The sequence below is a fragment of the Etheostoma cragini genome, chromosome 2 (assembly GCF_013103735.1).
Source record: "Etheostoma cragini isolate CJK2018 chromosome 2, CSU_Ecrag_1.0, whole genome shotgun sequence".
Taxonomy (NCBI): Eukaryota; Metazoa; Chordata; class Actinopteri; order Perciformes; family Percidae; genus Etheostoma; species Etheostoma cragini.
In genome coordinates this window covers 26,038,231-26,049,863 of record NC_048408.1, presented here as the reverse complement: position 1 = coordinate 26,049,863, position 11,633 = coordinate 26,038,231, and the positions used below count along the sequence as shown (strand labels likewise).

The following is an 11,633-nucleotide window of genomic DNA, read 5'->3' as shown; positions in this document are numbered from 1 at the left end:
GTGGCAGAGTACTGTCACTTTTCTGCCTGTCCTGCCAATCGCTGCCTTCACATTTGGTTAATGGATATATTCTTTAAACACACATTGTATGGCAACTGTGTACTTTGTTGAAAATGTTAAGGCCCGTTTAGAAGTATAAACTTATTGAACTCACTGTAGAGCACTTGTTGATAGTTACAAATTTATTGTAAATGTATTGCACTTTTTTGTACTTGGCTGACTGACTGACTGAGTGGCTGACTGACTGACTGGCTGACTGACTGACTGAGTGGCTGACTGACTGACTGACTGAGTGGCTGACTGACTGACTGACTGAGTGGCTGACTGACTGACTGGCTGACTGACTGACTGACTGGCTGACTGAGTAGCTGGCTGGCTGACTGGCTGACTGACTGGCTGACTGACTGACTGGCTGACTGACTGACTGACTGACTGGTTGGCTGACTGACTGAATGACTGGCTGACTGGTTGGCTGACTGACTGAATGACTGGCTGACTGGCTGACTGACTGGCTGACTGGCTGACTGGCTGACTGACTGACTGACTGACTGGCTGACTGGCTGACTGACTGACTGACTGGCTGACTGACTGGCTGGCTGACTGGTTGGCTGACTGACTGAATGACTGGCTGACTGACTGACTTGCTGGCTGGTTGGCTGACTGACTGACTGGCTGACTGACTGACTGACTGACCGATCAATTAAAACTCATTAGCTATTAACAATATTTATCCTTATTCAGTTAATGTTTTACTGCTTTTTGTTATAGTGCGTGTTACTGAGCCATGTTATAGGGGGCCTATTACTGTAAAATGTTACTCTTTGACGTTAAACATTTCACCTTTGCCCTCCTCTAATAAGGCTTTGTAACATCATTCAGCACAAGTTACAGCTGATGCACATGCAGCGTTTGTTTGGTGTTGGATTCTTTTGGGTGTATTTTATCTCTTATTACAAGAATAATACAGTATACAAGTTTTTCATTTTGATAAAATTCCCTTTTTTCTTATCGGATTATGTATTTCTTACATGATCAAGGCTCACAGTGACGTCAGACTGTGTCTGCTGCATGGACACCGGAGGACAAACATCCTCATCCTCACTTATAATCACTGACATTTTTCTACCCATAGTTTTCTTATCATTTTGTGTATTTTTTTTCATTTTCTTTTTGCAATGTTTTTTTAACCTTTGCACTGCACCTTCGAGTTGGTGTGTGTGTGTGTTTGTGTGAAAATGTTTCTTAATTGAGGCATCACCTGTCTTGCGCTTTGTTTCTGTGGGTTTACTTCTCTGCAATTTTCATTTTTTGGAGTTTGGCTGCCTTTATAGTTTAAGTTTATAGTTTTATTTATTGTCTGTAGTGTTAAAATGATATTTCCTGGCTGATTGAACACTAACTCTCTTAAACATAATGTAAACCTTTATTTTCAAATCTCTAATTTTGTCTGTATCCGCCTTACAATCCTTCCTCTCTTCCCTTAACTTACCCATTTGCTTTTGTGTTTCCTGCTTGTCTTTACACAACTACTGTTTTTTTCCCTCTTCTCACTCCTCATCCTTCTCCTCCTTATTCCCTCTCTTTTCTTTCCTAGATTCGCTATAGGAAGGACAAAGTGCAGTCCAAGCTGACTCCTACTTTCCCTCTGGTCTCTGCGGTCAAAGATCTGTCTAATGGCTGCGCTATAGCTGCTGTGTTGCACTACTACTGCTCCAACTTGCTTCCTCTAGAGGGTACACACATGTACTCAGATGCAACCACACATGCATACAAGTACACACTGGATGATTAAATATTTACTTTCAGCTAATGTATGCTTCCAGAGACTAAACGTCTAAAATCATGGACCCCTTGTTTAACATAGCATGTGATTATGTTCAATAAGAGAGCATTTCTTATTACTACATCTATACAACAACTTTGATTCTTACTAGTAGTATACATGCTATTAAGGAATACACCTTTAATGTCTCCTTTTTATGTGTTCTTGCTGCAATTCAGTGAACTTTGTCAAAGCATTCTTACATTGAAATAGCATGTTGTAAACTACATACAGTAAATCGAAAAGTATTTGATAGCTACCTCTGATGGACTCATACTGTACATACTAAATGTTTATGTATTAATTGTCTGCTCCTTCCAGATGTGTGTCTGAAGGACACCATGTCAGTCACAGACAGTCTCTACAACCTGCAGCTGATCAAAGATTTTTGTGAAAGCAGTTTACAGAGTTGCTGTCCCCTCGCTGTGGAGGACCTGCTCTACGCGCCACCGGTCCTGCATGTAGGCATTACAGTATATGTTACCTTTTACATTTATGCTATTAATGAATACACTGTAGATTTATCGGTGCAGTTCAAGTAAGAAGCAAGAGAGTGTGGATTGAAAAAGTAAGGCATGCATGTACACTACCGGTCAAAAGTTAGGGGGCCTCTTACAAATTTCCATACCACTCCATTAGTGACAGAACACCAGCTGATCTGAGTGGGTGGCTGAACTTTAATGCAATATCTAAATTGCACATTATCAGCAACCATTCATCCAATGTTTCAAAGACACATTCTGTTTACTAATCTCCCCTGGTTTAAGAAAAATGCAACTGAGCTCTGCTGGTATTCTGTTTACAATGGAGTGCAATGGAAATTTCTAAGTGACCCCAAACTTTTGACCTGTAGTGTAAGTGTTAAAAAAGGCAACTCCACAGAAAGAAATTCTCTATGGGGAAAAATGATCATGCAGTGCAAGCAAGATTTCAGCCTGGGTGTGGTTACTCTTTAGGATGATGTCATCCTGCCATGTTTTTATCTCTACTGACTTGACATTAACCCTTTGAACTCTGCAATAGAAATTTTCCGCCAGGATAATCTGTTATGTAAGTAAATAAACTATAATGATAACTAAATGGATTGACATTGTGTCATAAATAATAAAAAATAAATAGGAATGGGTTTTCATCAAATTTTAATAAATAAACACACAAAACATATTGATCAAAAATATTTCCACTCCATAACTTATCAGAACTATGTAAACTAGGATAAGACACTGTCACTGTCATATTACATTACCAAAATTTAAGAAGATATCTGACCTATATTGTTATTAACATAATATCGATATATTGCCCGGCCCTCTACCTCCGCGTTAACCTAATAAGCTCTTTTCCTCAGCTGAACATCATGAGCTTCATAGCTGAGCTGCTGGAGTGGTTTGAGGTTAAGAAGCCTGATTTTGTCCAGCCCATACAACCCATTGACCTCTCAGGTCTGTAACGTCCAGTATGTTGTTGACAACATTTCTCTAACATTGGCCATTGGCGATCGGCCTGTGAAACACGAATGTGTCTCCCTTTCAGATGTATCAGGGTTGCTAGACTGTACAAGTCCTGTCAGCGGGAACAGCAACAGGTACAAGCATCCTACTAATACCACCCACACAAAGATATTCAGGGTAGAAAAATCATGCATGGCTGTACATAGTCCGATAAATCTGTCCTTAACAAATCTGAACCTAAACTACTACAGCATTTACTGAGCCAACACTAGACTAAACCCTTACTAACCTGGTCTAGGCATAGAATCAAAGCTGTAACATATTATGAACAATTAGTATACTAAATAAACAAAGTATATTTGCTTTAAAAGAAGGGTTGAATGGATGTAATTTTACTGTATTTTTCTGTTTCAGTGGTTCTCCATCCTTCATCTTCAAACAACCCTTTGTGCCCATCTGCTCCCCAGTGTCACCTGGTAAAAAATAGAAAGAAACGCACACAATGTTTTTATTTAAGATTTCTTTTTGACTTTAGTTTTTTTCTCTCTCTTTGCAGAAAACAAAAGTTGGACAAAGAAACAAATCAGGTAGTCATACTTCAAAGCTTCATGTGATCTCTATAGTAAATGTTGGGGTTGGGTTTAAAAAAATTGATTTCCCGATTTAAATCAATATACATTTGAATTTTCCAATATTGGTTTATAAAATCCAGAATCAATCTCTATAGCATATGAAACTAGAAGATGTGAGGAATCCGGTGGTACGAACCTCCGGATGCTATGCTAGCTTGTCAAGAACGGGGTTAAAGAATGCTCCAAAGATAAGCCACATTTTGGCAAGGGAAAAACTGGCGCGCCATTTTGAAAAGGGTCCCTTGATCTCTTACATCAAGATATCTGAATAGAAAATTTAACTACATACTCACTGAATGTAGAGTCTGTAGAGTTGCACTTTATTGTGTTGCCTGCTGTAGTGTTTTCATGTTAAATAAAATGTACATTAATGTAATGTGCTTTGGGATCAGTTCTTAATGTGAACACCAATACTTTTAATAAAGCAGCAGGTTAGAGGAAACCTTGTTGAATTGTAGAATCTCTTTCACATCTAAGCAAAATTGGTTTTGTACATAAACTATCCCAAATTGACACAAAATCAGTAATCAAATCGGAAATGTCATCATATTGGGACCTTGTGAATCGGAATCGAATTGATTCCAGGAAATCAGTGGCAATACCCAGCCCAAGTAAATGTTGTGTTGCATTCACATTTTATCTTAATTTAAAAAAAAATCTTCTTACTTTGGCTTCTGTGGTCTCTGCTTTACCGTTTTTGTTGGCCCAACCCATCCATTTGTTCATTTGTCAATCATTCCATCGTCATCCACCTCTCTGCAGTCGTCCTCTGTCAGCAGTGACTTTCAGCATCCCATTTGGGCTGGACAGTGATGTTGACATTGTCATGGGAAACCCGATAGATTCTGTCTTTCGCTCTGTCAGCACTGACAGCCTCACCAACGGCCTCCCCGCAATGACTTCATCGGTGACATCAGCAGGGATGACTTGTGTCCCGTACAGCCCTCCGGAGGGACTCAGCCATCTGGTCAGCGCTTCTGTTCCATCGCAGCGCTCTTCCTGGGGCCCTTATGCACACACAACTCCACTGGGAGAACTGCCGACCATCGAGGAGGCGCTACAGGTGGTTCATACTCCTGGCAGCAAAGATCGGAGGAAGGAAAGGATATCAGAGAAAGGTGGAAGAGGAGTGTTGGGAGGAAGGCCAGAGCCAAGGGTACGTCCCGAAGGAGCCCCGGCTGGTTTCTTCCTACACTCCCCAGAGAAGGATAATTTGCAGCTCAGTAGCTCTGCTCCCTGTCGCTCTGGGGTCCTCCACCGGCCTGTCGGTGGAGAAGTGGGGGACACTGAAAGGCCAGGAACAGGACGCACCTCCAAGATGTCACGTGATGACGACTCCGTTCTACGAGATGGCAGCGTTGACTCCTCTGAATTATCGGATGAAACCCCTAGAAAGGCCCCTGGTAATATTCGACCCGCTAACAATAGCACCAGAAACAGTCCACACATGACAAGCTTTGCTGAGCGACGAGACAGCAGAAGAAGACATCCCGCTGCTACCGGGGAGGAGTCATCCTCTGCTCCGACTCCAACCACCCCAGGAACTCCACACACACCCTCCACCCCAGTAGGGGCACCGGGCCACCAGGAAAGCCCAGGTCCCAGATGCCCTGAACCAGGCTCTGAGGCCTGGGAGTTGGGGGCTCGTCTGGAGGAAAAGCGCAAAAGTATTGAAGCCCAAAAGAAACGCATTGAGGCCATCTTTACCAGGCACAGACAGAGGCTTGGAAAAACTGCTTTCCTTCAACTGAAAAGACAGCAAGGAGAGGGAGGAGGGGAGGGAGCAGAGGAGGATAATCTCAGCCTGGACGAGCGTCTTACTTGCATGGAGGAGCAACTAAAACAGGAGGAGGAGAGGGAAGAGAAGGAAAAGAAAGAGAAAGCAAATGATGGAGCGAAGGAGAAAGAGAAGCCATCTGTTTCCAATCCTCCTCGTTTAGAGAAGCAGGTCACATTCTCTATTGAAAGTAAAAAAGGAGCAGAGAAAGGAGGTGAAGCTGTCCTACTGGAGTGCAATGAAGTGGTGAAGAAACTTAGTGAAGCTCTGCAGTCATTACAAAAGGACATGCAGAAACTTACAGAACAGCAACAGCAGCTCATGAGCAACCAAAGACCTAAAAGTACACCCCAAAAGAAATCAACACCTAGAAGTACCATCAAAACGCCTCCTCACACCCCAACAAAAACACCACCAAGAACTCCGACAAATACTTCTACAAGGAGTACCAGTAAAGCTTGGGTGATTCCAGGTCCCAGTACTACCTCCTCTCCATCAAGGCGTTCTCACCTTCCTTCCTCTTCCACCTCTCCAAAGACTATTGTCTCCTCCTCCTGCCCAGCTCCTCGCACTAAGATCCACTCCTCCACTCCCCGCAGCCCCAAGCACCACCCACGTGCCCAACATCAGCCTCACCCACGGCCTTCCGAACTCAAGTTTCCCCAGTTGAACCGTGCCTTGGCACCAACCCATAACGTAGACACCCTCCCCCACTTGCGACGTGTGTCCCCTAGCAAGTGTCAGGTTCAGACCTCCTCTTCCTTCCGCATTGGTGGGCAGCGAACTCCTCCACAGTCTCTTCAGCCTACCCAGCAGCCACAGCCTGACGAGAACACCTCAGACACAGCCTCTAGCGAGACGCCAACTCAATTCAACCTGGAGCTGGAGCAGGAGGACATGGAGGCTGTAGGAGGGCTGCCGGTCTTAACGCAGCCCAGACACGATCGTCCAAGGGCTGCTGGTGGAAGCAGCTCTGGCGCTCCTTCAGAGTGTTCATTTGAGAGCGAGACTTTGTCCCTTTCTGCTGCGTTCAGTGCAATAGGTGAAGGCAGAAGAGATGGAGGTGCAGACAAGCACTGTAGCATGATTGAGGTCTCACTGTCATCACTCGGAGGGCCAGAGGGGGGCAGTGATGAACCATCTGACGAAGGGCAGGACTTTTCCTCTGATTCCATGAGCGACCATGCAGAATCTGCAGTGGAACATGATAGAGTTATTGCTGCACAAACTCTAGAACCCATAGAACAGCTAGGTCTGGCCATGGCAGCCAGCAATTTGCCAGAACAACAAACTGAATCTGAACGAGAACAGACAAAAGAGACTGAAACTTTGGATCCAAGTGGACAACAGAAGGAGTCCGAGGCAAGAGGAGGAATTGGATTATTCTTTCAGGTGAGTGTTTGCAAAACCAATTTAATGGGGATTAATTCTGTCATGAAAGTTGGGTAACATGATTTTGTGCTTGTGTGGTTGTAGGGGAACGCACATAGTGAGGAGGAGATGGCCCAGCGTCGAGCTTTGCTGTTTGAAAAACAGCAGAAGAGAACTGAGGAGCTGAAGAAGAGGAAACAGTGGAATGTGCAAGAAAGGGAAAACAGGTAACACTCAAACACATTTATGAATGCTTACGAAGGTCTTTGCATTGCTTTATATGTTTGTCAACTAATTAGTCCTGAGCTGAGATGCACCCATTTAAAAGTAACCTATTTCCTCTTGGCTTCAGACCAGACAAAAGGGTGGCATCTCCCTCCAATACACCTCCTGCAGGCACAACCTCACCTTCCCCCACACCTCCTGCTACACCAGGCAGGCGGGGAAATTTTACGCAAGAGGAGTACGCACGGCGGAATCAACTCAGGATAATGGAGGACTTGGGCAAAGTGCTTCAGCAGAAATCAACCAATCAAGGGCGATCTTCCGCTAAGAAAACCCGCTCCCGTCCTCGCAGCATGACCAGGGAGGAAACAAAGCTGTCTCTGAGCCCAGCAAAGGGAACAAATGGTAAGATCAAAAGTGGAAAAGTGTTATCAACACATTAAGATTGTGTGCAGATGATTTCAATGCCTAAACCGATCATGTTTCTCCAGGCTCTAGGTTGACCAAGGTCTACTCTAACTCCTCCCTCAACCTGGCAGTCACAGACGAGCCAGGAAACAGATGTGATAACCCCACTAAGAAACCCCACAGGTACTCCGCGCCATAGGTCATTTGTATGCATCTTTACTCTCATTAACACCGTTTTAACCATAACAGTAACATGGCTTGAGAGACGGCAGTGCTGGTCAATCCAAGTATGACTTGCCAACCTCCAAGTATGTATCCAAATGACTTTGACTTTTGTTTGTAAAACCACAATGTCTTTTCAGAGAAACAATTTGCACATGAAACAGTTCTTCTGTGCAGGTGCATTGGAAAATATACAAACTTTAAAAAAAAAAGGAAAATCCCGCACTCTGCTCTGGCTTATAGAATCACCATTTATTAAAGAAATATGACGTTTCGATTCCTCTGGACCTTTATCAATCCAGAGGGAGTGAAACCTTACTTTTCATTAAGAAATGGTAAAGCTATAAGCAAGAACAGAGTGCAGGATTTGGATATTGATATGAAGGGTATGGATGGATGAATGACCAAGTTACTCTGAAATTAATGCTAAAATACTAAATGTTATCAAATTACAATAACATCCTACATGTTAGTATGATGCTTATCATAGATTTGACCAATGCTACATGCTGAATGTACTTTAAAATGCTAGATGTTACAAGTTAACCTTAGTTATATTGCTATTTTTAATAAAGATGCGAGGTCATGGCCTGTTGGTTCATTGTTTGATATTTCTCCAACAGCCGCCCTGACTCACCTTCAGGATGTGTGACACCAAGTAAACTGGCAAATCAGAACGGAGAGAAAGACTTGGAGACTGGTTCCAATGGGACCTCGCCTGCCCCTGAATACACAGGTACAGTACTGCACAATACAGTATCTCTCAATTTTTAAGGACTTACTGTACATGCACATCCAAAATGTTAACAATTGTACACACTGGTTAGCACTACTAAGTCTACCTGTGTTTGAATTTGCAGGTCCAAAGCTCTTCAAAGAACCAAGCTTCAAGTCCAACAAGTTCATCATCCACAACGCTCTCTCTCGCTGCTGCCTCGCTGGAAAGGTCAACGAGAGCCAAAAAAGCAAGATAGTTGAGGTAGATGAATCATAAATACTTTACTATGAGCAACTTTGCTATTTCTAGTAAAATACATGACAATAATCATCTATCTGTGAATTATGTTGTTACCAAACTAGGGTACTTACATGCAGTGTTGGAAGTAGTACTCAGATAATAACACAATGAAAAAATACTCCATTACAAGTCATGCATGTAAAATCCTACTTAAAGAGTAACTCTCGCCAAAATGTAACCTTGAGTAAAACTTTCGTTTAAAAGCATAAGTAGTAAGGAAGCGCCACTTTTAAAGATTTACTGAATTATCATTTTTCAGTCAAATGGCCTTTTGATTGGGAATCACTTTTTTTAAAACACAAAGAAGGCTTGACACCACATGAAACTTTGCTCCAAGTATCATCGGTGGCTCTACACATGAACCCGAGCATTGAGAACATTGTTTGTGTACACAGAGTTTACCAAAAAGAAAAGTTTTAACAACTCAGTGTAGCCGTCTTTTTTCCGGTCGCCGTCCATCTAGCAAGTCAAAAATAGTTGAGGTAGGGGAGTGAAGATGGAAAGCTCCTAAACCTTAGTTCCATATAAATGCACGGAGTATTAGTTGTTTTGTCGGTAGTGAAAAACAATATGGAGATTGTAGTTAAAAAAAGGAGCCTTGTACAAGAATGATATTTCTTCCTATGGAGTCTGTCCATACGCATTAGAGATTGAATCTTTTTGACTGGCAAAGATGCTGCTGACAGTGTTGTTGTCATTACTTAGAATTCATCATGGGTGAGACAGAAACTACGCACTATAGCTTTAATGGTAGAGGAAAGAAGGATAAACAAAGTTCTGATACACTTACATTCGTTTATGGTTTTTGGACTTTTGTCTAACTGCTTTTTTGTGAAATATTTTACCACTTTAGGCTTCAACAACAATAAATAAATATAGAGAGGAAAAGTCTATTTTGTGAAACTGAAACATGACTAAGGGCCCCAAATAGACACTGCTGTTTTGAAATGCGTCATGTTTGAAGATCATTGAAGCCACTGAAAACTAAAAATACACAGCCAATATGACTTTTTGCGCTCTTCTTTCTCTTACTTCCAACCTCAGGAGATGGAGAAGAGTCCTGCCAACCACTTCCTCATCCTCTTCCGCGATTCCAACTGCCAGTTCAGGGGCGTTTACACCATGAACACCGACTCCCAGGAGCTTGTACGACTGGCTGGTGTGGGCCCGCGTACAATTGGTTCCACCCAGGTGGAGTCCATCTACAAATACAGTTCAGATAGGAAGCAGTTTAATGCCATCCCCTCTAAAACTATGGGCATGACTGTGGACGCCTTCACCATCCCCAGCCATCTCTGGCACGGAGGAGGTGCAGCAGCAGGAGGAGGAGGAGGAAGCAGGAGAGCAAGCGTTACTAAGAAGGCGGCCCTTCCTAAGTGAGCAACATAATACATCACGGTGACAGATCATTAAAGAAAACACTAATTATTGTGAAAACTGTAGTCAAATATGAAAAACTGTTATTTTTTTGCACACAGATTAGCCTTTGTCCATGTGTGTGCATACATACAGGTTACCTCTCTTGCCCTTGAATTTACTAAAAACACAAAAAGTTAAAAAAGAAAAAAACAAAAGTTGCACTCCCCCTAATGTGCATGAAAATGTTAACAGCACAATTTTCTTTTCCTAAACACTAAATGGAGATACTCATTTCCAGAGTTTAAAGAGGAATGTTTTGTAAAATGTTAAACTGCCAAAGGAAGAGGTACTTTTAAAAAGTCTCATTACTTAGACTTTCAAAGTATAAACTAAAAAATTACTTTTTATTCTTTCGGAAGAATAATGAAGTGGTTTAATTGAAAAACACTGACCTTAATAAGATACACGATAACTGTCTGTTCCCTCTCTGGTTTCTTTGGATTGAAGTCCTCCAGCCGATCACCAGTTTTATACATTGAGCCAAACCACTGAGAAAATGCCTTCTTGTGTTAGAGTGACTGGCAGGACTTTTATTGTGTACAACTTTTATGTCCAGCAATTGCCAAAAGGTGGCTCAAAGCACATTTGTTTTGCAAAACTAAAGACAGCCATAACTGTATTATGCATAAAGCAGAAGTCAACTGACAGAACGATGTGTAAATGTGACCGTGGTTTTCCGAGATGATTACCACAGCATAAATGGTTCATTTCTGTATGGGGTATAAACTTGTTTCAAAATAATATCACATTGAAAATGTGTGGTTAAATGAAAATATGTAGATAATGGGTAAATGTATGGGCGTCAGATGCCAATTAAACAATACATTAGCATATTGAGGATGATGTGTCTGCTAAGCTTACATTTAGAAGTACCGGTTAGGGATGGGTGCTGATAGCCGGTACTATTTTTTTATCCAGTTCCAAGTTAGAGAAATACCTATATTTACAAATCTTGGCAACCAACAAATCTATTGTTGAATCTTTCATCCACAATCTCTCTTAGATCACCCTTTTTTACTTCTTTCTGACACCACAGCCATCTGCGAATCTCTGTGGTTTAGGTATGATACTGTACATATGTATTTTTTAACTAAGAGACATCATCATTTCCCACCAAACCAAACTATGTATCAAGATTCAATAATTGTGTTCGGGGCTGGATTCAGATTCACTAAAATGCTATTGAAACCCATCCCTACACTGGGTAGAGTAAAAGGTTAAATTGGTGTAACTCAGACCAGCATTCATGTATGAAATAACAAACTGGAATAAACTCCACTGAACAAGC

General features: G+C 42.0%; 1 protein-coding gene across 4 annotated transcripts in view; it reads left to right on the top strand.

Moving 5' to 3' along the window:
- Positions 1-11,633, top strand: part of LOC117936579 (calmodulin-regulated spectrin-associated protein 3-like) — a 19,544-nt gene extending 7,911 nt beyond the window's left edge. For 3 of the 4 annotated variants that reach the window (XM_034859790.1, XM_034859781.1, XM_034859774.1), the window contains 13 exons: positions 1,595-1,733; positions 2,144-2,283; positions 3,171-3,264; positions 3,356-3,407; positions 3,688-3,749; positions 3,830-3,860; positions 4,668-7,074; positions 7,159-7,280; positions 7,406-7,683; positions 7,770-7,869; positions 8,532-8,644; positions 8,769-8,887; positions 9,971-11,633. In XM_034859790.1, coding sequence (XP_034715681.1) covers positions 1,595-1,733; positions 2,144-2,283; positions 3,171-3,264; positions 3,356-3,407; positions 3,688-3,749; positions 3,830-3,860; positions 4,668-7,074; positions 7,159-7,280; positions 7,406-7,683; positions 7,770-7,869; positions 8,532-8,644; positions 8,769-8,887; positions 9,971-10,306 — 3,993 coding nt within the window. In that variant the 3' untranslated portion in view covers positions 10,307-11,633. The remainder of the gene's footprint in view (positions 1-1,594; positions 1,734-2,143; positions 2,284-3,170; positions 3,265-3,355; positions 3,408-3,687; positions 3,750-3,829; positions 3,861-4,667; positions 7,075-7,158; positions 7,281-7,405; positions 7,684-7,769; positions 7,870-8,531; positions 8,645-8,768; positions 8,888-9,970) is intronic. The other variant, XM_034859800.1, reaches the window with a different exon arrangement.